The sequence below is a fragment of the Ictalurus furcatus genome, chromosome 6, assembly GCF_023375685.1.
Source record: "Ictalurus furcatus strain D&B chromosome 6, Billie_1.0, whole genome shotgun sequence".
Lineage (NCBI taxonomy): Eukaryota > Metazoa > Chordata > Actinopteri > Siluriformes > Ictaluridae > Ictalurus > Ictalurus furcatus.
The window spans coordinates 29,381,427-29,407,440 of NC_071260.1; the positions used below are offsets into that span (position 1 = coordinate 29,381,427).

A 26,014-nucleotide genomic window follows, 5' to 3' on the forward strand; every position below is an offset into this window, starting at 1 on the left:
AAACAGTATAAACAGTATGGCCCCAGGCCCCCAAGTCATACAATTATGATCATGTAAGGTAGCAACACATCCTGAGTGTACTACACAGCAAAATCACCAGTGTTGATTTAACACCCACAGTGTAGAATTCACACCCTACAATGTTTATATAAGTCCACTGGACTCAAATAAACACTCTGGGTGTTAATTCAACACTAGAGATTTTACTGTGTACCAACCACTGAGAAAATCAGAGCGGATACATAGTAAAAGTGTAGGATACATAGTAAAAGAGATGATTTGGATCACACTTGTGGTCTCCTTATTTTGCAGCCCTTAATAGCATCATATCTGTTCACTTTAATGTGAACCTCCCAGCTAAGTCTGATCCCATTTTGTCTCGTTCCACCTCAATTCACTGTGATTTAGTGAGCAATCAATACACAGACAAGGGAGTTGATAGTATCTGTATAAATCTTATGACAAATCGAAGTGCTCCACATTTTATTCATCCTTTCATCTTATTCTTTTAGTAGTTGCTCGTTTTTCTCTTCATCTGAGGTATGAATGAAATACTGATGTCAGTCAACAGCATGTGAAGACTTTACATGAGATAATGTGACGCTACATAATAGAATCCACATACAACTCCTGCATCAAGTGAAGATTTGTTCTTGCCTATCCCTCTACCACAGGTGTATTGTGCGGGTTCAGAACATGGCTAGGCATGAAAAACACTGACATATGTAGAGGAGGATGGACAGTTTCAACACACACCCAGGAATCTGTTTTGTGAATCTATTTAAATGTCTACACTCCTAGGGACCTTGTAAGGCCTCTTATTAAGTGTTCTTTTAGTAAACAAGGCCGCTATCACTCTTAAAAATTAAAGTTCCAATTAGAACCAAAAAGCGTTTTTCAGCCTGATGCCATAGGAGAACCCTTTTAAGTTACACAAAGAATCTTTTACGCTCAAGTTCTTCAGGGAACCATGTATTCACTGGTGCGTTAAAGAACTCACAAATGGTTCTTTGCAGCAGTGCCACAAGGAACCATGTTATCATACGTTCTCTAAAAACCCTTAGTTAGTGCTTTAAGGAACCAAAGTAACGTTCTTAAGAGTGATGCCAGGAGAACCTTTTCCAGTCACACAAAGGAATTGATATGGTTCAGTTTAACCTGTTAAGGGATGATACAGTGTTTTCAAGAACTAATACACCGCTCTTAAGAGCCTAAAATGAAACATAAACAAGTTATTTAATCTGTAAACAACCAGCTCTACTCAACTCAAGAACCTCATACAATGGAAAATGGTTCTTGACAAGAATAAAGTTATTTGCAGAATCTATGGTGCTGTAAAGAACCATTGAAGAACCTTTATTTTTAAGGGTGTAGAGACATCTGTATAGGTTCCGCCACTGAGACCAGAATCACTCAGATATATTCTAGGAACCATTTTTTAGAGAGTAGGTTCGTTTACTGCAAACACGCCTTGCGATAGACGCTTCATGCTTGCATATCATTTTGGTGACTGTCGTTCCGTCCGATTCACACTGAGACCCGTTACAGCTGCGACACAGCCGCTGCACAGGGACTCACTGGCGTGTATCTGTGTCTGTGGCCCTGCCCACGCGCGCTCCCCGGGCTCTTAGTGTGTGTGTGTGTGCGTGCGTGCGTGCGTGCCTGTGTGTGTGTGCGCGAGCGTGCGTGCGTGCCTCTGTCTGTGTGTGTGTGCGCGCGCGCGCGTGACCCGCTAATTCTGTTTACCGCGGAGCAGCTGAGCGCACTAGCACCATGATGGATTACTGGAAGGACTAAAACAGAACCATGCCTGCTGTGTTTTTTAAAAAGGGGGAAACGTGTAGGAATTTGTGCATGCTTCTGAACTCATCACACGTAAGCGAGAAGCTTTCATTGATCATTTTGTTCATTTTCTATTGCATGTAGCCAGAAACAAAATTGTTTGTCTTGTTGTTCTCATGGAATGTTTAACATTGCGTAAGGTTTGTTGCTGCACGATTTGCATCAAGCCTTATAAAATCACATTTCATCCAGAACGTTAAAGTTTTTTTATACGGCTAAACTGTTGCTTCATTAGGCTACACATTGCATCACTTTAGTAGGCTATAATTGTTCATTTGTGTTGTGATGTGTAGTTTGAGTTGGAGCAGTACCGGTGCTAGGATTGCTGTGTTTACCACAGTTTTGACAGTTGAAACCGTTTTCCGGTTGAAGGTGCGCTGAGCGCAGTTCTTGTGTTTTCGGTTTTGCTCTGCGGCCGCGCGCGCTGATGATTAGGTGAAGTCTGAAATATTCAAATGTAAACATTCAAACTGAGACTTCCTCTGCTGTGTCACTGCAGGGCTGGTGCACTCCGTCATCCGAGTCTCTCTGTGTCCCAGCATGGCTCTCACCGTTTCTCCGTGCCGCGTTTGGAGCCGCCGGTGAAGCGCTCAGGAGCCGCCGGAACTGTAGGACTCTAAGCGGGTAGAGATTGTACAGACTGATGTCGGGAGCTGGATATGCACACACATCAGCACCTGCTTGGAGGAAGAAGAGTTTGAAGAAGGTTCGAAAGGTGGTTCATCACATCAACCCCCTGAGGCCTTTCTGCTAGAGAAGAGCTGATCTGCTTGGATGAGTAAGTGATCAAACCACCATCAGTGGAACGCAGAAGTAGTCTCTCTTTCTCTCTCTCTGTCTCTCTCTCTCCCTCTCTTTCTCTCTCTGTCTCACATGCACAGTCTCCTAGTCATAGCACCAAAAATGAGTCACTCTTTCAGACAGGAAAACATGCAGAGAGGTGGATAAAGGCAGCTGTTGGGGGTGTTGAGAGGACAGAGTGAACTGAGTGGGTCTGTGCATATGAGTGATGAGAGGAGGTGAGGTGGGATACTTCAAAGTATTAAACTTCCACATTGTAAGGCTCATTATCGGTTATTGCTTCTTTATGAGTGAGTACGTGACTTTAGGTCTTTTAATCTACACCACAGTGTGTGTGTGTGTGTGTGTGAGAGAGAGAGAGAGAGAGAGTGAGTCTTTATGATAGACACAGAGCCTAGAGTGCCGTCATAAATTAATGTTTATTTTTATTCTTAACACCTACATTCGAGAGAAAAACAACAATGAGTCTCTTAATGTAAGGTCTAACAAGGTTGAAGACACTTGTAGTGGTATCTTGGTCCACTCCTCCATGTAAAACTCCAGTAGATCCACTCCTCCATGATCACTGCGAAGCATGGGGGGGGGGGGGGGGGGGGGTTGGAAGATTTGAAAGTATGTTTGATTTATTATCTAGTTGAACGGCGCTATGTATGGCCATGTCCGCCCCAAAACAGCCCCAATGCACCAATGATCAACCACCATGTTTTGCAGCGCGTATCGGGTGCCTCTCAGGTACAGCCCCCTATCATTGCCAAAGAAAATGATCTAATCTGACCACCACACATGATGCCAGTTGTAGTTGACGCTCGGTGAATTTCTGACTGCATTTTTTTCAGATGCTCTTGCATCAATTACAAACAGCTTTTTGTTATTGAACATGGTGTTTAACAGTTGATTCTGGACCTCGACAACCACAAGACTAAACTAAACTGTGCAATCCTAAAGATCTTTGAGACCTTTGCTTACGTATTACTTATAACTATTACGCAGATCAATAATTATCCGTCTCGTCTGTGTCCCCCCCCCCATTCTAATGGATGACAAAGGGATTTTAAATAAGTTTACATTTTAAACTAGAACAGGATTCACTAGAGTCCATCCTGGAGCCCTACCCACAGCACGCTCCCCCAGGTTCACCTGTGTGTGACCTGCTAGCGCTGTTTACCATGGAGCATGCGCACACACACACACACACACACACATCATGACAGGTAACTGAAGCGACTAATAGTGCCAGTAATTGCAACATGCTGAGTTGAAGATTCAAATTATAGCTGTTATCACACATGGAACTTAGTACCTTAATGTCTTTCATCGGTTTGAGACAGGAAGACGACACTATACTGTTAATTAGGGAGTCATTACTATCAAATTACATATATGATAAACACAAATAGCGTTAAATCCTGCTACAACACTCCAAAATACCTTTAACCGCAGACGCTACTGCCATTGTTTCAGTCATATTTGTTTATAACGTTGCATTGCACAATGGCGAGTGGGAGTTGAGTGGGAGGGGAAAATTTCAAGTTTCCAAGTGGTAATTACAACGTGATATAAGTGCATTATAACAACAGAAACTGTACAACATAGTAAGAAGTAAAACTAGAGTAAATATAGATATTGCATTGGAATTACTGAGATCTCCGACACCGAACTATTGTTGCCACCACAATATTGCTGTAGTAAATATGTTTGATAAAAGTGATGAGACTTTGTTAATAGCGTATTACTACATCTCTTACTTAGAGGCTAGATGTTAGTGCAGTTTGTTTTCTTTATAGCTAGTCTCAATAAAACAGGCTGGAAATTGCAGAGGCATATATAGAGAACATTTTTATTAGAAATGCATAAGCATGATAGTACTTCAACCCTGACCCAGATAAAGTGGTAACTCAAGATGAATAAATAAATGCAAATAGCACGCAAATCACACAGGACACGTGTTAACGTCAGGTGTGAACGGAGTCTATGTAACGCTAAGCTATGTTAATGGACTTTGCAATGAATGCTAAATTTAGTAGTTTGTTAGTTGTACTATTGTACACTATCTAGCAGTCAAAGATGCTTTGAAGTTAATGTTTCTTTGGTTTTGTTTTAAAGAGCTTTTACCTTTCACAGCTCAGTGAGTCTGTGGTAAAAACAAAAAAAGTCAGTTCCTGACTGATGGGTCAGAGTAAGACCTTGCGCTTAGCATAGCTAATAAAATGAAACAAATGACATGAATATGGTTTTATATCTAGGTGCTAATCGAGATGTTAGTTAGCAGACATTGTCTTTACCAGCACTCAGTCCTGTATATGCATGACCTGTTGTTTAAACTCATTGGTTAGTCTTCTAAGTACATAATTTTAATATGGATGGGTGAGGCTTGGTGCAGACTTGAAGTTTGCCTATGGTTTCCATGCAGTTGTGATTTGCAGGTAATAATGTGGCTAAAACTAATGCATTAAAAGGGTATTCAATTTGGAATCTAAGATTGTAAAGGGGCTATACTGTGAAAAGTATGCTTCCTGTGGTGTTTCAATTATAAGGATGACAACTCCAGACCTTATCTATATCAAATGAGAGAGGAACATTTGCATACTGACTGTGATTGGCTGCAATCAACATAGAGTGGAAACAAGACACGGGCCACATCCCAAACTGCAAATCTTCATTTTTCATATTCAGTAACTGCTTTATTCTTGTCAGGGTCATGGTTGAATTAAAGCCTAACCCAGGAACACTGGGCATGAGGCGGGAATGGGACCTGGATGTCATGTCATGCCACTCAACCTCTTATCTATTGTTTTAAAATTTACTTCACTATATAAAACAACAGCATACTGTTTTGACACTCTTTAGCACAGTTGTATGCTATTTGGGGATGATGCACACTGCCCTGTGGTAAGCTAACTTGTGCTAATGAACTCAACACTAACCAACATGAAGTGAAAAGAGTGCAGATGTGCTATTTCTAAAGCAACGTGGCAAATAAATCACTGCATTGTTCCTCAAAGACAAAATTGTCATTTTCAGTGATCGTTCAGTTCCCTGGTGGACTCGTGGCTAGCATGCGGTGCTCGCATTGCTGCGGCCCAGGTTCGATTCTCGGTCATTGAACCAACCCCAGCCACTGGACGGTTGCACGAGCCAGTGCATTTTCACTGCCAGTCCCAAGCCCAATAAATGTGGAGGGTTGCGTCAAACTTGTGCCAGAACGAACGTATGCCCGCAGGTGATCCGCTGCCCCCCGCGACCCCGATCGGGAGCGCCCGAAAAAGGAAAAGAAATTTTCAGTGATCTCTCAACTGATTTCCTGGCCTCTTATACTCAGTATGCAAAGCACGACACTGTCAGGTCAGCATTAAAAAATAAAAATAAAAACCCAGATCAGTATGATTCCAAGAAACTGGATTTTTTCTTGTTTATCACTCATCTTTAAAATATACACTGGCTATAAAACATTTCATCTAAAACATGACTTTGGCTTATATTGACATGCGCCAGGTTTCTCCCATCCCTGAGCTTGATATTATCTAGCTAATTTACCAGAATAAGACATAGGCAAGAACAAGACATAACCTTGCTATCCTGTAAGGATGTCATCTACTACACAGCAAAATCCCCAATGTTGATTTAACACCTAGAGTGTTGAATGCACACTCTACAGTGTTTATATAAGTCCATTGGACACAAATGAACACTCTGGGTGTTAATTCAACACTAGGGATTTTACTGTGTACTGATAAACTGGGGGCCTGCTTATATATGTTTATCACAAGCAGGTAGTCTCAGTAAAAAAAATTTAAAAAAAAATTTAAAAAACACAGGCAGGGAATCGGAGATAACTTTTTATTAAAAATATGTCAGCATGATATTTAGTATTCAGAGCACCCTGTAATGGACCATCATCTCATTCGGGGTGTGTCCCTGCTTTGTTCCTTGCATAGTCTCCAAAATACGTCCCTGAGCAGGACGAAGGAGTTACTGAAGATTTATCAATGAATACGTGAATGAATGAATCATATTCAGAATGAAACTCAATTGACCTGGATATATGGTAATGTACTTCTGAGCACAGTAATTTTAATTAACTGGTTTTGCTTGATGCAGCTTGCCATTGTTAACCCTCTATTTGAATTAAAGTTGATGTCCTTGTTGAATTGTATTACATGTTGGTTAGAAGAGCTTACAGATTTTGTATAGGCCTGCCCTCCTCATTTCTTAGCCTATTGTACATGTGAGAGAGAATCTTTAATCTCACAGGATGTTGAGGCATAGAGATGCGGAGGCATAAGCGTGCTAAATGTGTATGTTAAGATGCAAAGGTGCTGCAGCACTGTATACATGTGGTTCTTGCACTCAGCTGTGGCCAACCAGCAATCACCTGCTCACATTATCTTCTATTTTTCTGTCTGTGTGCATGTGTGCATGTGTGTGTGTGTGTGTGTGTGTGTGTGTGTGTGTGGTTTCTGAACGAAGCTTACGATGGAGTTATTTACTTCATCACAGGTAAAGGAGCAGCATTCTTCCCCCCCCCATTCAAGATACTCTCAATGCAAGAGCTCGATTTAAAAAACAAAACAAAAAAAACCAACAACCTTCAATTCAATGGCATATGTGTAAGCATGCATGGGCTTTGTGTATGAGTTTCCCTGTCCACAATATCAGTGTTAAACCGTCTTTATTCCACTGTGTCGTGTAAATTTGTCTCCTTGCATGTGAGTCCAAAGACAACAGTCAACAAAAACAGTCAGACATGTATTCAGAAATACAGCACATAGGAGCAGCCTCACCTGGGAAGCCTTGTTGTTAGAACAGAGGGACGAGCTGGTCCTTAGTGACTGCGAGAGCAGAGAGATATAATGAAGCAAGAGGACAAGTGGAAAGAGGAAAGCTTGTACTCCACTGGGAGGACTGTGTTTGTGTGAGAGATGCTCTGAAGATAAGCTAGAGAAGATAGGAGGAAATGGGTTGTCTTAACCGGGACCAATATCATGTGTGGCATTTAATCGGTGCGTGTCCTTGGCGAATGATTTCCTTTTAAAGGAATATCACATGGTTGGATTTATGAAGCATTTGCATGAATATCTGCGCACATCTGTACATGTGCGTGTGCACTGAGGTTAGTATTTAGGTAGTTAGATACACATCTGTATCATGTCTTAGTAAATAGCATGATACTGATCTTTTGCTTGTCAGAGTAAGTTTTTCTAGTGTACCTGTTGATTAGATTTCGAGTGTGTGACGCAGGCAGGACTCTTTTCTATTCTATCCTAATGTCTGCCCTATGACACACATAACCTCATCTGTTCCTCTGACGGGCTACCACTCGACCTTTTCTGCACACTACTTCCTATTCGCTACACACACACACACACACACACGCACAGAGCAATGCACAAGTCTTGCATAAAACAGATGATGCAATAAATAGTTTGAAGCTATTTTTGCTTAGAGACAGACATTCTGATATATAACCGAAGACAGAAACACATGCTTAGACTGTACGTAATAATTGTACGTTTGTTTAAAAAATATATATATATATATATATATATATATATATATATATATATATATATAAATCAAGAGAATTTGAATAATAAAGGACTTAAAGGGATAGTTCACCCAAAAATGAAAATTCTCTCATCAGTTACGCAACCTTGTGTCGTTCCAAACCCGTACGACTTTCGTTTATATTCGGAACACAAATGAAGACGTTTTTAATGAAACGTAGGAGATTTCTGTCTCTCCATTTACAGTCCAGTAACCAAAACGTTCAAGCTCCACAAAGGTCATAAAGGCATCGTAAAAGTTATCCACGTGACTCAGTTTGTGTACAGCGTCCCTCTTCCTCTGCTGTAAACAGTGCAGTGCACTGACAGTGAACGTCCAGAGAAGAGGGACGCTGTACACAAACCGAGTCACACAGAACAATCTTTGTAACAGAGATGTCTGCAGATTTCGACATAGAGGAACACTTGCATTTTTTTTTTATCCGTTCTCGCGTCAACATAACACGCGTGCGTCGTGGTTCTCTCGGGAATCAACGCGGATGTGATGATATTTTGTGAATAAAAATTTAATTTTAGTATTTTTTGCGCACACTAAGCATTCGTATCTCTTCATAAAATTGGGATTACACCATTGGAGTTACATGGATTACTTTTACGATGTCTTTATGAACTTTTTGGAGCTTGAACGTTTTGGTTACATGGACTGTAAATGAAGAGACAGAAATCTCCCAGGTTTCATTAGAAATGTCTTCATTTGTGTTCCGAAGATGAACGAAAGTCTTACGGGTTTGGAACGACACAAGGGTGAGTAAGTGATGACAGTATTTTAATTTTTGGGTGAACTATCCCTTTAAAGGCCCTATACTTACTTCTTCAGTAATCCGTACCTCCAGGAGGTTTCTGCAAAAAAAAAAAAAAAAAAAAAAGCACAAAAAATACTCCAAAGTTTTGGCAGAAAAATCGTAGCAAAAAACCATTTTTGGCTGCAACAATTACAAAGAAATTCAGAAAAATCCTGTACGGACTGAGTAATCTTCAGACATCTTGCTAATCTGATTATTACAGTTAATGTACACTGAAAAATCATATAGAATATAAAAATAACATTAGATTACTTTTTTGGTTGGTTTGTATTTTGTATTTGTGGCTGTGCATACGTATTTACTGTTAATCTTTGATAACATCTGTGTTTCCTGTGATCAGGATCACAGTCCTAGTGGCGCTCACACATATGCAGGGCATAACTTGCTCAACTCATATGATCTGTTGCTCTATATTCATAAAAATGATTGATGGATGAATGGATATGCTATGACTTTGCAATAGTATTGTAAAATGATTCTAACCGCTGTAGTAGTAATTGTTTATATAATAATATAAAATAATAAGTAGGTTCTTTGTATGGTTGTAATACAATGCCATGATCTGTTTCTGTATCTGTGTCTGTTTAATGCTGCAAATATATGTATCTGGATCTGAACTAGAAGTGGGCGTGGCCTAAACCATGGTCTATTCCAGGGGTCGGGAACCTTTTTGGCTGAGAGAGCCATGAACGCCACATATTTTAAAATGTAATTCCGTGAGAGCCATACAATATGTTTAAAACTAAATACAAGTAAATGTGTGCATTTTATGTAAGACCAACACTTTTAAAGTACAATAAGTCTCTGAATTCTTTTTAATAACGTTGTTATGCTGTTGCTAACCAATGATGAATAAAGTACTTCTTACCATTAATGCGACTTCTGGTGCTGCATGGTTTTGCTGATGGCTTTGTAGTCTGGTTGATACGTGGTGAGGTTAAGCTTCATGCAGGCGTTGAGACTTCCATCCGTTAAACGTGATCGTAGGTTGGTCTTAATGTTCTTTAGATGTGAGAAAGACTGCTCACATGCATACGTAGAGCCAAACATTGTCAGTACAGCGATACTCACACGCTGCAGTGTGTGGTATGTGACGGGAAGCACGTTCCAAGTTTTGACAATCAGCTGGTCCGCGGGTTGAAGTTTTTTCATTTCTCCCCACTTGTGTTTGCTCGCCAACTCTGCTTGCTGTCGTGCAAGTCTTTCCAAATCTTCATTCAGTGACTTGAACTTATTCACCCACATGTCTGAGGCCTTCAGGTCAGCAGCTTGTAGCTCAAAATCTCTGACGGAGACACCGGGGATGTAACTCAGGTCGGCGCTGTCCACTGCACACTCGTGTGGATGGGTGATGAACTTAAAAAGACGAGTGCGCTCACGAAATTCTCCAAAGCGCGCTTTGAATGACTGCAGGAGATTAGATGTGAAGCCCGCTAGCTGCTGAAGATCAAGATGTTGAGCAGGGTCACTTGCTGTGCATGCATCTTTAAACTCTCCCAGTTTTTCAAAGTGTAGTAAACGAACTGTTTCAATGTCGGCGATGAAGAGTTCTAGCTTGTTTTCAAATGCAGACACTGCTTGTTGAAGGGATAAGACTGTATTTCCAACACCTTGCATTTTCACCATTTCATCGATGCAATTTTGTCATTGCATATTAGACACACTGCAGAACCTGCTCTCTCCACAAAGGCGAATACCTCTGTCCATTCCTGCTGAAAAGTACGATACTCCTCATCTTTTTTCTTTTAGCCATCTTCTTCGATAAAAGGGTTTCTGCAGTTAGCTAGCTGACTACTTGATTAAAAGGAGGGAAGTTTACTTCCTGACCTCACAACGACCCATGTACGTTACGCATTATCCAATAAAAATTTGGTGTTGTCCCGGAGGACAGCTGTGATTGGCTCCAGCCACCCGCAACCATGAACATGAGCGGTAGGAAATGAATGGATTGAAATACATGAGAATGTTTTATATTTTTAACGTTATTATTTCTTTTATTAAAGATTTGTCTGCGAGCCAGATGCAGCCGTCAAAAGAGCCACATCTGGCTCGCGAGCCATAGGTTCCCGACCCCTGGTCTATTCCAACGTTTCATCCAACCCCCCCCCCCCCCCCCAAAAAAAACAACAAATATTACGTTTCCTAGTCGTATCTGAATCAATAATATTTCTTAATATTTCTTACATCCCTACAGAGACAGATGTGCTAAACTTTTTCACAACCCTTCTTTCCAAATATTAGGACAGTTCCAATACATACAGTAAAGTGTCCCTGTAATCACAGACACCCTCTCAACCTGGCTAGATGCTAGATCTGTATTATAATTCAAACCACCTGGTATGGCCTCTAGTGGCCAACAATCATGATGACATGGCGTAAATGTACCAGAGCTGAGATATGCAAACTACAAATGAAACATGATACGTCAGTAGGACATCTCTGTCTCACACCTCAGACAGCAAAACCCTTGCATTTCCACTCTGTATGTATTTCACACAGAATGTGTAAATCTTTTTGACCTCTCCTGCTTAAGCTTTGACCTCTTCTCTCCATCCCATCAGGACATGACCCACTCCTGGCCTTCCCAGCAGCCCCCAGGTGGAGTGGGGACAGAACGATTCCTGTATTCAGATTCAAAAGTGAGTATAAGGGATATGATAGCGTTCACGTTAACCCTGGGCCAGAGGATCCACACCTTCTTACCTGACAGCATGCTGATTGTGTAACTACCTGCTGAGTGAATCGTATGTTTTATCTGCTTGCTGCAGGAGGGAAAACGCCACAGCACTCAGCAGAAACAAGGTAATACTGCATGTAGCTACATCTCTTCATTGATTCATTGGTTCTTTATATGTGTGTATTAATGTAGATGTGGACAAAGCTTGAAATGTTGTTTTGTTTTGTTTTTTTGTTACACTCATATGCTTCACATGTTGATTTACACAGTTTTCTAAGACGCATTTTCTCATACGGTCATCTGTTCTCTCTCAGTAAGGAATGATGCCCCTGTAAGGATGCCACGTGTGGCCCCTCACAAATCGTAAGTGGGACACCTTGACACCTGATCTGGTGGCATATCCAGGCACTAGCACTACATACCTGGATTGCCCCAGACTGTGAGTTTTATTATCCAGTGCACATGCACTCTTTGTGACCGTGTGAGGATCTTCTAATTAGCAGCTAATTAATGCTCTGCCTTCTAAACCTAAGCCTAATCTAACCTCAGTAACATTTCGCTCTTAGGGGGATACTGCTTTGGTCCCCATCAAGATATAAAAACATTCTCCCATCCACTCTCACTCTCATGGGTTTAACTGCTCATATCTGCCAGTTGTATTCGTACTGGATGGAAACATTTAAAGCCATAATATACACTAAATACATCCAACAGTTTAACTGAACAGATTTAAGAGAAAATAAAGAAATGTTCAACTAGGATTTCATTTTGTAACAAATAACCTTATGTACATGTAGCCAAAGGTATGGAACCAGAAGCACAAAATTGGTTAGGCATTTGTATTTTTTGAAATTATGATCTGAATGACTATGTGAAAGAGAAATAATCAGAAGGAAAGGGGAAGACAGCAAGAATTTTACAACTTGAGACCAAGTCTTTTGAAGTTGATTTCGTATGGAAGGTTATGGTAGAGTTGTAACAAAAAATTTTCATCACTGATTGCAAATCAGGTTTATTGTGAAAATCTACAGATGTTCAGCGGTTCTGCGATGAACAAATCAAACAAAAGCAAAAATCAAACTAGTTCAACACGACGAATGCTTCCAGGGGTTTCCCCGTATTTGACGGAAAATGCAACCTATAACGGCTTCTCCGGTTTCAAAATCATTTTGTTGAACAATTTTGATCGCAACTGTACCTCTGTCCTCCCCAAGCTCAATACACACATCATTAAGTGCATAAACTCCGTGGAGTTATTAAAGACGAGATTAACACACGCAGAGAGAGCCCAGTCAGACACAACATCCAAATCACAATGCAAATGAAGGTCTGAGGGGTGTGTTTATGAGTGTGTTTTGGGAGGATGCTCATCATCCACACTCTCAGGTCATAACTGCTCTGCCCACTGTACTGATGCATACACACACACACACACACACACACACACACACACACACTGATACTGATGCTCGGCTCACAGCTTGTAATCTTGCCTTTTCAGCATGCTTGCTGACGACCTGAAGCTCAGTAGTGATGAGGATGACAGTGACAAGGTATGGGTGAGCAATTTAGTATTAGAACTGTGTTTACGTGTTCTTGGGTCTTTTTCCACTGCACAAGTTACCAGAACCTTCAGCATCAGAAAACGGGAAGTTCTGGTCCCATTGGCCATATGTCCAGTACCAGGGTTTAATTGTATAGTTATTGGTGCTGTTACTAACAGGAACTATTGGTACTCGAGGGTGGGGATTGCATCAATGTTGATTGCTGATTGTCTATGCAGACAATGTGCAACACAATACACACAGACAAATACAGTGTCACCGGTTTTAGAAGAATATTTCAGCAGACCAGTTATTTTCTGTTGCTTGAAAATGGTGGAAATGGAGCCCCTGGAGTGACGAGGAGACTCTGGTTAACTTTTGATCATGGCCAATATAACCAAACAGACAATCAGGCAAAAAAATATCCAAGTTCTTCTTCCGTGTGGTAAACGATGGAGTAAACACACTGTGCACTGTGATGATGTCGTCATTCAGAGAATGATGTTGCAGTGGCTTTTCCTCCTGTCACTTTAATTGTACCAGTTGGTGCAGAATTCACTGGAACCAGAATCCCAAGTTACATTTGCTGGCGTTTAGGCCAGTTTTTGTTTTTGAATGTGCAGTGGGAAAACACCCTTGTATCTGCTGAGTGTCTGGCCAAGTAATGTGGCCAGACATTCATGCTCGGATACCCTTTCCCTTTTTGTGATGAGAGGCTGAAATAGAGAAAAAGAAATACATTAGAAGAGTGAGTGTTTCTCTTTCGCCTCAGCATGCTCAGGGTCAATAACAGTTAAATTGCAGCAATTCTGTGGACTGTCTGTAAGACACAAACAGTGACCTTGTGTGGACGTGCATATGATATGACTCAAATGTTCTTTCACACACACACACACACACACACATACACACACACGTTTAACTCTTTGCCTTGACCTAATTCCTAGGGAGTGGCTATATAACTTCCTCTAATTTTTTATTTATTTAAGGCTGCTTTCAGTCTGTAACAACATGGATAATTGTTTTTAAAGCAGCGCTATTAACTCCAGTTGTTCTGGGGTGTGGAGTACCCTGTCAGTGTGTGTGTGTGTGTGTGTGTGTGTGTGTGTGTGTGCGTGTGTGGAGGGTTGGGGGGATCTTATGAAGTTTAATAGCTGTCCGTGTATGTGCCTTTAAGCATTGGACTCTTGGCTTATGAGTCACAGCAACTTGACTCATCATCATATTATGCTCCGAGTTACGACCTTTCTATTAGCTGACCTTTAGTTGATCAAATCCATGTTCTGTTTGATCAGTGCTTGTGAATATCTGAATTAAAATATTGAAATCTTTATTATTATTTTTTTTTTTTTCATAAAGGGACCTCACCAAACCGCTTCCTGGTCCGAAAATCACAAGTAAGTGTTCATGTTTGTGTTTTTAAACTAGGATGTTATTTCATCCATTACCAATTGGAATATGAAGACTTTGGGGCATTTATTGTCATTTCAGTCATGATGAATCATTCAATCTGAATGTGCATACTGCAGTTTCATAGATTAAAAAAAAAAAACACATCATGTTCACTTGTACATTTTCATTAACTTTATATGCGTGGTGATTCTTTACTCATGCCTGTGTATATGTGTATGTGGGTGTTGAATGACAGTCTGTCAGGGCAGCACACACACACATATGGCAGGAGGGCAAGACATTCCAGCTCGGGCTCGTCAGGATCTGATTCCTCTAGTGAGTCTGGGAGCAGTAGCCAGCGGTCACGCAGCCCAAGCCCAGAACCACAGACTCAGCCTGAGATCCCCAGCCAGCCACCGCCTCTTACCTTCAGCAAAGAGGTACTTTTACACTTTTGTTTCTCATTCCTTTGTCTTCAATGATTGTTCTTTGATCTGACCAGCACGACCAGAGGTTGTTTTGCGTTGGAGGTATAGATGGTGGAGAGTGGAGGAGGAAGCACTTGGAGGAGTGCGTGGGGTATGAGGAATGTGAGTAAGGGGGGTGAGGGGCTGCAGGCCACTGAGAATTTAGAGTTTCAGTGTCATGTCAACATGTGGAGTCTCCCTGGACTTAGTATGTACAGGATACAGTAGAAATCCCAATTGTTTGGGAAAACTGGAGAGTACAAAAAGTGATTAAAAAAATATTGGTATCACACGAGTAAAGTCTGTATGCATTTGTCACTTAAAACTGAAGTGTATGGTTGTACTGTTCAGTTCATTATTTTGGAGGAGGGAGAGTTAATTGTCAGAGGGGGTGGGGAAGAAAGAAGGGTCTGCTACCCGGCACGCTCCAGGAACAGAGACCTGCTCAACTGTATGAATAAAAGTGCCTGTGTGACATAGCTTCCTTTACATGCTGAACATGCTGTATACGGGAGTCCATGCAGCAAAGAGGAGGGGATGCCATATGTTTTTCATCTATGTACAGCCATAGAGTGTCTCTGAGGAGGAAAGCTTGGAAACAACGTGCCATTCCAGGTAGAGGGTGGTTGGAGAGAACGGGTGGGGGAGAGTGAGAGAGGGCACAAGAGATGCAGTGTCTTCTCTGGAAAAAGAGCGAGGGATGAGGAAGGGGGGATGTTTGAGTAGAGCAGTGGACGTTTAAATTAGCACAGGTCAGCCACCAGAGGAAAGCAGGGAAAGTAGACTGCCCTCATTCCTATGTATGCCTGCAAGTGAGTATTGTCCTATTATATTGATTGAGCTTAACTGCTTCTTTATTGTTCACAAAGTTTTAGACAGACAGCATTTAGGATATAATCTGAATTTGCTGGTATGAAAGATAGCTTTGTTTGATTGTGTATGGAAGAAATTAACTTCAGGTTTAAAAGCTTGTCGTGTGGAGTCTTTTTGTCAAGAGTGCTGGTTCAGATGTCTTGTTTTGTGATGCTATTTAAGGGGTGGTGAAAGGATTAGATGAATGATGTTTATGTCACATTCCCCAGATACTCATGCTCTTCTTCTATCTCTTTCCCTGTATGTATGGTATCAGCTGTTTGCACAAATCCGTTTCTATCAATAAGTTTAATGTTTCTAATTGCATTCATATTGCTCTCTTTTAGTCTCTCTCTCTCTCTCTCAGGTCACAGAGTCCATGCTCTTGTGTCAACAGTCTCATTTTAGTCCATTCCTCTCACTCACATTGTGCGAACCAATTTGCCCCATTTAACAAATGGAATTCAAATGCATATTGGCATGTACTATTGAATTGAGGTTATGTTTTTATGAAATGTTTCATGCAGCATAGGTCAGTCATAATATCTTATCATAAGGACATTTTATCATTTCACCAACATCATCGCAGGTTCATCTCAATATAACGATTTACATTTGATGATTTCCGTAGATTGCAGAATGAGTTCCAGTATGAGTCTTTTCTGTGCGATTAGAAGCACGCAACGTCGTTTAACATATGCTCTTATTTTCAAACTAGATTTAATACTCTCTGTCGGTTTGTGAACCGAATCTTTCTCTTGTTCTATGTCCAGAATCAGAGACCATCCTTGACACACTGGCAGCTGGACAAGTGGCTTGAGAAAGTTCATAAAACCCAACAGTCAGATCACGACCCAGGAGGAGGTCACAGCTCTTGTGCAGGCTTTGATTCTGATAGAGGACCATCTCCAGGAAGATACTGGGAGAGAGATTCTGGCCTTGGGACAAGAGAGAGCTACAGCCCAAACCAGAGCCCTGTCCCCAGCCCTAAGTTTGACTACAGCCCCAGGCATAGTCATCGATCTAGTCCAGGGTATAGCCCTTGTCCAAGCCCAGGAATTAGTCCTGTGCCAAGCCCAGTGCCCAGTGTTTGTCCAAGCCCAGGTGCTAGCCTAAGAATAAGTCGAAGTCCCAGTCCTTTACACCTTCACCCACCCAAAAGCCCTAGCCCGAGCCTCACCTCTGCTCCTGCCTCTCCAAGAATCCATTCCTATACTCAGGTTCACCAGGAAAGCTCTAAGTTTACTACACAGGCTACATTTACCTCCAGTCCTGTGCGTCCACCTAAGGTCAGACCATGGTTACCACCAGACCATAACACTCAACGTATTAATGACTCTAGACAAAAAGATTCTAGACAACCTGCCCTATCACAGCATCATTCCAAACACAACTCAACTCACAAAGACACTCCACACAAGTCAAAATCCCAAAGCAGTGAATCTAGATCAAAATCCAGGTCTAGTCCTGCTCCACATCAGTCTCAGTCTAGTTCCAGGTCCAATTTCAGCCCTAAAACAAAGGCCAGGCACTTGTCTTCCACTGACCGCAGCACTGACCGTAGCCACAGACCCAGTGATCATAAGAGCAAATTGAACCAGACTTTAAATTCCAAACCAAAGCCCAGCCCCACACCCAAATTTAAGGTTGTGACCGAGACAAACAGTCACTCAGTCCACAGTTCCAGCTCTAGGCCACCACCTCGGCCCGCCCCAGAGATTTCAGCCAGGTCTCTCTCAAAACCTAGCTCGAGACTCAGCCCTAGCACAAAACCCAAAACAAAATCTAGAGAGGAAGCTGTTCCCAGCACTAGGACTTCTCAGAAGGAGCAAAAGCCAAGGGACCGAGAGCCAGATTTGCATAGCCGGGGTAAAGACCAGGGAAGGGCCCTGGTCCAAACTATAGAAGCTCAAAGACACAGGAGACTGGCGGAGGAGCAGCTGATAAGGCAACGCTGGGTCCGGAGTTCTGAGGAAGAGGAGGAGGAAGAGGAGAGGAGAAAAGAACAAGGAGAAAGAGAAAAGAAGAGAAGGAGGAGGAAGGAGCATAATGCTGAATGGCAGGCGGTACAGCCCAAGCAGAGACCCCACACCAACAGTCAGCATCAGCCCCGAACTGAATACAGTGGACCTGAGCGGGAGGACCAGAAGAGGAAGAAGAGGAGGAGGAGCAGTGAAGAGCACTCCTCCAACCCTGGAGTTATAGACTCCAACCCTTCTCCTCCACTATCCCCACCCTCTCCTACTCCTGTCGTCCGCCCCATTCGTCGACCTTTTACCTCTTCTTCCTCTTCGACTTCTTCTTCTTCCTCCTCGTCTTCCTCGGACTCAGACTCTGAGCCCAGTCCGCCCCCAAATGTTGCTAAAGTTCCTGCGGACTCTACATCCAGCCAGAAACCAAAGCAGAGGCATCAGGAGCAATGCAGACCCTCTGAGTTGAGATCAAATGATGCTTCACCAGATGAAGGGCAACAGTGTCCAGGCAAACACAAACTCTACACACTGGTGCCATTTGGCCGTACTGAACAGTCCACCACTGTCTCTCATAGAGGACTGAGGAATCTGGTTGTCAAGATAGACCTCTCACTTCTGGCCAGAGTCCCTAACACAAGTGAGGTCCCACACAGAGGGTCTTCATCTTCATCATCATCTTCATCATCAGCTAAAGCTAAAGAAAAGACCTCCATGAGGCATCAGTACCACCAAGACCAAGAAACTGGAGATGCCAAAAGCAAACGGAAGGTTAGAAGATCAGAATAATGCAAAGAAATGTGAAGCTATTGGCGTCTTTTCTGATGTGTGTTCCTGTGTTGATCTAGGCTGAGAATGAAGAGACTCAAAGGGAAAGTAAGAGAAGCCATGTTCACACTGAAAAGCTCCCAGCTCCCACTCACTCAGCTGACATAGAAAAGCAGGAGTCTCATTCCAACAACAGGCAGAATGAGTATGTTTGAACACAAATACAAATTTTTATACATAACATGCATATTTACGATTCCCCTTGTGTTCATTTATTTGACCACTTACATGTGTCAAATCCATTGGAAGAAAACCTAAAAGAGGCTATGCCAATACGGACAATACTGATCCAGATTTGCATAGATTTGTATATACCAAGTCACGGTTCAGAAATGGACAAAGACGTCTTCGGTTCTCACTTGCTAGTCTAAAAATAGAACTTTCATGCTAACTTAGATCAACTACCACCTTACTGTATTCTAAGTTGAACCAGACCTGAAGTCTTTTTTTTTTTAATACACAGTCATCGCGCGGATTATGTTTACACCAAGCGGCCACTGTCCCCACTCTCTCCTCCATCTGCTTCAAAGATGCAGCATTCAGACAAGCAACACACAAACCCACCAAGAGACAGAGACTCCACTGTGAAAAAAACACAGGTACACAATGCAATTTGACCCTTGATGCTTTTACTAGCCTCGATTAATGTTCACTAATTAAATTATATTTCCACAATCAAGTGTTCTGGATCGGAAATTGCCAGTCAGAGCACTTTTTGTTACGTTGGATGAAGTTCTCCTATTTTGTCAGCTTTCATAAGATAATGATCTGGTCTCTATGGTGTCCGAGGCTCTGTAAATGAAAGGGGGAAAAAAAAAACAACGTGAACCACCAACAACAGACCAATCAGGACAATGAGGCATCCCTGTCTGTTTCCTGTGAACTCAGGAAGCTGTCCATCAATTCAGAGCATTTAGACATTCTAGCAAAGGAAACATATGTTTATGTGTAGCTATGGAGTGGACCATGAAGTGAAGGGCTGTATTTGTTACCTTTATTATCTTAAATTCTGTTGTAGATACAAAAAGCTCGGCCCAAGATTGAAGCGGAGTGTGCTGGAGTGTCAGGAAACATACAGCCCACTTCTGGAACCTGGGCTCCTTCTGCAAAGGAATCGTCCTGCGGAGGAACTGTGCCTTACACTGATGTGTGAGTTATCGATATTATCTGTGTTACCTTTTTTCCCTATCGATATAAATGTCAGTAGTGATATACACTAAATACCCAGCCCTAGAGATCACGAAGCAATCTTCTCCCCTTTCACTTTAGCTCACACCATGCAGAGTACTACATGCATGAAGCCAAAAGATTGAAGCATCGAGCTGATGCTATGGTATGTTAGCAATACAGACACTGTGACCACTGTATGACATTAGTATAAGCATTGTAGTTTAAGAAAAATACAATCCAAATTACGAAAAAGTTGGGACAGTATGGAAAAAGCGGAAAAAAAAAAAGAAAACAAACAAAAAGAGTCTTTTGCAAATTCAGTTCAGTTCCCTGTACTATATCGAAAACACTGTATTAACACTTTATTCGATGTTTTAATTTGTGAATTTCATTTATTTTTGAAAATACACACTCATTTCAAATCTGATGACTGCAGCACACTCCAAAAAAGCTTCTGGACAGAGTTGATGTACGGCTTCTGCTTTGCGTAGTAAAGCCTTAACTTGCATCTGTGGATGCAGCGGCGAATGGTGTTGAGTGACAAAGGTTTACCAAAGTATTCCCGAGCCCATGTCAGGATCTCCATTACAGATTCATGATGGTTTTTAAGACGTCTGAGGGATCGGAGATCACGCGCATTCAGAAGTGGTTTTCGGTCTTGCCCATTGTGCACAGAGATTTGACCGGATTCCTTGAATCTTTTAATTATATTATGCATTGTAGAAGGCGAAATGCCCAAAATCCTACCAATTTGTCTTTGGGGAATGTTGTTCTCAAAGTATTGGATTATTCGCTGACGCATCTGTTGGCAGAACGGCGAGCCTCGACCCATCCTCGCTCTTGAAGGACTAGGCCTTTTTTGGAGGCTCCTTACATTTACATTTACATTTATATTTACATTTATTCATTTAGCAGACAGTTTTATTCAAGGTGACTTACAAATGAGGAAATACAAGCAAAGCGTTATATCAAGCGGAGAACAATACAAATAGTGCTACCATGCGAGATTTATAATTGAGTTCTAGAGAAGCAAAGTGTGCAGAGTAGAGGTGTAAGAGCCAGAGTAAAGTTGTTTTCCTTTTTTTTAAATAATGTAGGGGTTTGGCATTTTAGGTGTTAGTAAAGTGCTCATGGAAGAGGTGGGTTTTTAGCTGTTTTTTTGAAGATAGTGACAGATTCTTCGGTCCGGATTGAGGTTGGAAGTTTATTCAACCACTCAGGGACAGTTAGTTTGAAGGTTCTGGAAAGGGACCTTGAGCCACGCTGAGTAGGCACTACTAATCGTCGGTCGTTAACTGATCGCAGATAGTGTGAGGGAACGTAAACCTCAAGGAGAGAGTTGAGGTAGGAGGGTGCTGTTCCAGACAAGGTCTTGTACGTGAGCATCAAGGTCTTGAATTTGATACGGGCGGCTACAGGAAGCCAGTGGAGGGAGATGAAGGAGTGTGACATGGGTTCTTTTGGGCTGGTTGAAGACAAGGCATGCTGCTGCATTCTGAATCATGTGAAGGTGTTTGATGGAGCTGGCTGGGAGACCTGAGAGTAGTGTGTTGCAGTAGTCCAGTTTTGATATGACAAGAGCCTGGACTAGTAGCTGTATAACCTGTTCGGTGAGATAGGGTTTTGATTTTCTTGATGTTATACAGAATGAACCTACAGGATCATGCAGCTGTTGAAATGTGGTCTGTGAAGGTCAAGCTGTCATCAGAAGTCACCCCAAGGTTCCTGGCCGTCCCAGTTGGCATTATATACTATATAATGATTAGATGATTAGATGATTGCCTCACCTGTTTCACATCACCATCTTATTTCAACTTGTCACATCACTATTAGGCCTAAAATTCCCCTGTCCCAACTTTTTTTGGAAAGTGTTGCATGTATCACTTTCAAAATAAACGTTTATCTTCAAAAAAAAAAAAAAAAAACCTATGCAGTTGATTAGGTAATACATCAAATACCTAGGCGTTTTTTTATTTTTATTTTTATTAAATACAACTCAAAGTACATTTACAATCATTACAATTATCAATCCTCTTTGTTTTTATTAGCATTTTCCATACTGTCCCAACTTTTTCAGAATTGGGGTTGTACATGGCTATTAAAGTTGTCTCACAGTTGATTTAAACATTGCACCATCATTTAATTCCGTTGTCCTAACCCTTTATTCTTGTTGCTGTCAGGTGGATAAACTGGGGAAAGCTGTGAATTATGTGGACGCTGCTTTGTCCTTTATGGAGTGTGGCAAGGCCATGGAGGAAGGCCCTCTGGAAGCTAAGTCTCCTTATACAATGTATGCAGAAACTGTGGAACTCATAAGGTAATTAAGTGGTGTTTCTCTCTCGCATTTCTCTGTTTTTCTGATTATTTTCCCCTTAGTTTCTTTAAAACACTCTAACACACACACGTACACACACAGCCATTAATCTGTTGTTATTACACGACTATGCTCTGTCTTTGGTAGATATGCCATGAGGATAAAGAGTCACACAAGCCCTGGAGCCAGGCAGGAGGACAGGCAGCTGGCTGTACTTTGGTAAATATGACTCTATAACCATCTGGATTTAACTATCTTTCCCATGTTTATTGTTGACTTGAAATAGCACCACCTATCCACAGTGATGGTTCCCACATGTCATCATCTGAAGTGTTTCACATCATTACCAGCCATTTAGCATCTAACTACCTTAGTAGTTTGATCTAGATTGGCTGAATCCTTACTTAAATTAAGGGGGAGAGTGCGAGAGAGCCTAAAATCCTTGTCAAATGATTAAATACTAAGGAAATGTATCATTGTGTAGCCATCTCAATGTGTGTAAAAAAAAAAAAAAAAAAAACCTCTTATGTGTCTGGATTGTAGTTTCCGTTGTCTTGCTCTTCTATATTGGCAAATGTTCCGGCTGAAAAAAGACCATGCCCTGAAATACTCCAAAGCCCTGACGGACTACTTCAAGGTAGGCTCTATAACACGGAATCGTTCCTGAAATGTAATGCATAATTATTGAAGTTGCTAAGAGAAATCCTCCGTTGATGTATTATATTGATTTTCACATTAAGTTCTATCTACAGTGATTTTCTTGTATCTGGTCTTACAGACTTTACCAAAAGTGCCTCACATACCACCTCCCTGGAACGATAGTGCAAAGTATGGCTTTATCGATCCTGGATATTAAATATAGACACGGGCTTGATTTAGATATCAAACTGATACTAAGTGCTTTTTGTGTTTGTGTTTGTGTGCTTGTATGGGTGTGCTTGGGTGTGTGTTTCTCTAGGGGAAATGTGCCTCCCACTTGCATATCCCCTGTTGGTTTAACTGGGTCCCAACCTGGCAGCTATATCACCTACCCTTTCATCAACATTCCCCAGCGTATCCACCAGATGGCAGCAAATCACCTCAATATTACCAACAGTGTGCTTTACAGTTATGAGTACTGGGAGGTAGCTGACACCTTGGCCAAGGAAAACAAAGGTGAGTTAAACATAACTGAGACTACAGCACCCTCTAAAGACAAGACATTTTACTGATCACACAATTATTGTATTATTACGTGAGAGGGTATATAATAATTTTTGGTTTGGTTTTTTTTTTTTTTTTTTAAAGAAATTGTCACATCTACTATTCAAAGATCTAACACCGTACTGCATTGTTCTAGTAAATCTAGGAAGCAGCCAGTATGTTGCCTGTTAGAGTAAATCCTTTCTGATGATGACACTGTTCCTGGTGGAACTTACATTATTTTGTATTTCGTTACCGCAGTATGCACTGAATTTGTAGAAACCAGGTATAGTTAGATTGAAAGTAGTAAATAAAATCATTTACATTTATACTGTATAAAAACATTATATAAAAACTCATTCCAGGTCCATTGGTAATTTCACAAATGCAGGAAAAAAAACTGTTTTATAAAGAAATACATTTATTAACTATTTATCAAGTAGAAATAATTAATAATATACATTACTTCATATAAACTACTAGTATACAGAGTTGCCAGTTTATAGGTACACCTACACTCACCGGCATATTGGGGAGGCTTTAGAGTAAACTGGCATTTCAGAGTAAATAATAATCATAATAATCATCATATATGCAATATTTAATATGTATTATTTATTAAGCAGCAACAGCTACAAACGTTGTTCCTGTGCCTACATCATATACACACATCAATTCTAATTTGTATATTTTTGTTCTCTGTCTGTCTGTCTGTCTGTCTCTTTCTGTATATCTAGAGTTTTTTAACTACCTGAACACACTGACTGGACCCCTGACCCTACACAGCAGCATGGCTCATATAGTCCAATACACAAGACAGGGGCTACAGTGGATACGGATCAGTGCCAATTTGTCCTAGCTTTCAGACTCCGCCACCTCATTGATGGCTCTACTGTATTACACACTGTAACCTGAACCCACATTCAGCTTTTACAAAAGACAGTTCATTTACCTTGAACCCATTTTAAGAATCCCATTCCTCTATTTGGACAAGTGTACAGTATAACAGGACCTAAGAGTCTCTTGTGGAGAAGTTCAATGAACTGCTGGTCTCGCTAACTTTTTTCTTGCAACAATTAAGACGAATCAGGGAAGCCTTCTGTCTTCGTAAGATAACAGCCCACAACAAATACGAACACGGATTTGGATATTTGTTTTTTTTTTATTATTATTATTTTATTGAAGTGGAGAAAGTGTCCCATAAGAAAGTATGAATGTCTGTAGTAATGTCACACAGCTGTACTTCTGTACAAAGAGCGTTACTTTGCCAAATGTGCCACATTTTTATAAAATGCGGTGAAGAAATCATTCTTTCTTTGTAATACTATGTTGAATGATGTGGCTTAAATTAGTGAAGTGTTTTATTTCATTAGCTCTTGGCATTTGCTGGCATATGTATGTGAACAGGACACTTTTTTAGGTTGACATATTTTTGTATTTTATATAAGTTCATTTTGATGTCCTTAAAGCACTGTGAATGTTGTCAACAATTTTCTAAAAATGACTTTTATAAAGATTTTTTGTGCAGTAGTGTCTGTTTTTGTGCAGTAATGTTTATTAGAAATTAATTGCAATTGCAATATATATATATATATATATATATATATATATATATATATATATATATATATATATATATATATATATTTGTAATTGTAAGATTAAATTGGAATTACTGTCAGTGTAATGTGCAATATTACCTGTAGAAAAACAGAGCCAAATTCCTTAACCTAATACATGATCAGCTAACCTGTGTATTCCAGCATATTCTGGAAGCGCCAGGGGGTGTAAACTTTTGAACAGGATAATCACTGTAAATTGTTATTATTTTGTTTAAAGATCTTTTTTTTTTCATTTAGTACTGCCCTTCAGATGCTAAGCAAGATAGTTACATGTCTCCCATAAATACTAACAACTTACACTGATCTTCCTGTTCAAAACTTTACATCCCTCTGGCTCTTAATGTATCGTGTTACCTTCTTGAGCATCAGTGAATGTTTGCACCTTTTGTACTAGTCGTGCACGAGTCCCTCAGTTGTCCTCAGTGTGAAAAAATGGATCTCAACATCATATAGCTGCTGTTAGAAAGGGCTCAAATATGCAGAAGATGCTGGAAAAGCAAAGAATCTGCAGGACCTGGAGGATTTTTCTGAAGAACAGTGGGCAGTTTAACTGCTCAGGACAAACAAGGGACTCATGAACAACTATCACAAAACATAAAAACAGTCGTTGATCATCCAGGTAACGACACACAGTATTAAGAATCAAGCGTATGTAAACTTTTGAACAGGGTCATTTTTATAAATTCAGCTATTATCTTGTGGACTATATGTAAACATCTGTTATGTGAAATAGCTTATTCAGGACAGTGCTAAATAAAAAAACAACATGGGATTGTTATGATCCCTTTTATTTTGTTAACCGTATTAAGATTTAGCAGATTCTGCAAGGGTTATGCAAACATTTGGGCAAATCTTATATATATATATATATATATATATATATATATATATATATATATATATACGCGAGTCGGCTCAACACATCACTACCAAGACAGATGGACTATATCTTCCACCTGGTGGTCTGTGGAACTATAAATACGTAT

The 26,014-nt window shown here is 40.8% G+C and overlaps 1 protein-coding gene across 1 annotated transcript; it reads left to right on the forward strand.

Moving 5' to 3' along the window:
• Positions 1–1,667: 1,667 nt before the first annotated feature.
• Positions 1,668–24,944, forward strand: aff3 (AF4/FMR2 family, member 3). Its single transcript, XM_053626061.1, has 19 exons — positions 1,668–1,875; positions 2,342–2,620; positions 11,572–11,649; positions 11,779–11,812; positions 12,002–12,050; positions 13,189–13,240; positions 14,591–14,628; positions 14,880–15,063; positions 16,716–18,683; positions 18,761–18,885; positions 19,204–19,339; positions 19,759–19,889; positions 20,010–20,073; positions 22,091–22,227; positions 22,372–22,443; positions 22,768–22,861; positions 23,003–23,052; positions 23,183–23,379; positions 24,144–24,944. Exons 3-19 carry the CDS (start codon positions 11,575–11,577, stop codon positions 24,263–24,265), a joined length of 3,528 nt encoding a protein of 1,175 aa, XP_053482036.1. The 5' UTR covers positions 1,668–1,875; positions 2,342–2,620; positions 11,572–11,574; the 3' UTR covers positions 24,266–24,944.
• The last annotated feature ends 1,070 nt before the right edge of the window (positions 24,945–26,014 follow it).

Bases quoted from the DNA above. Each gene is read 5' to 3' on its own strand.
- aff3 (XM_053626061.1), top strand. From the start codon at position 11,575: ATGACCCACTCCTGGCCTTCCCAGCAGCCCCCAGGTGGAGTGGGGACA. The intron at 22,444-22,767 runs GTAAATATGACT...TCTGGATTGTAG, and splicing joins AGGCAGCTGGCTGTACTTTG to TTTCCGTTGTCTTGCTCTTC. The intron at 23,053-23,182 runs GTATGGCTTTAT...GTGTTTCTCTAG, and splicing joins CCCTGGAACGATAGTGCAAA to GGGAAATGTGCCTCCCACTT.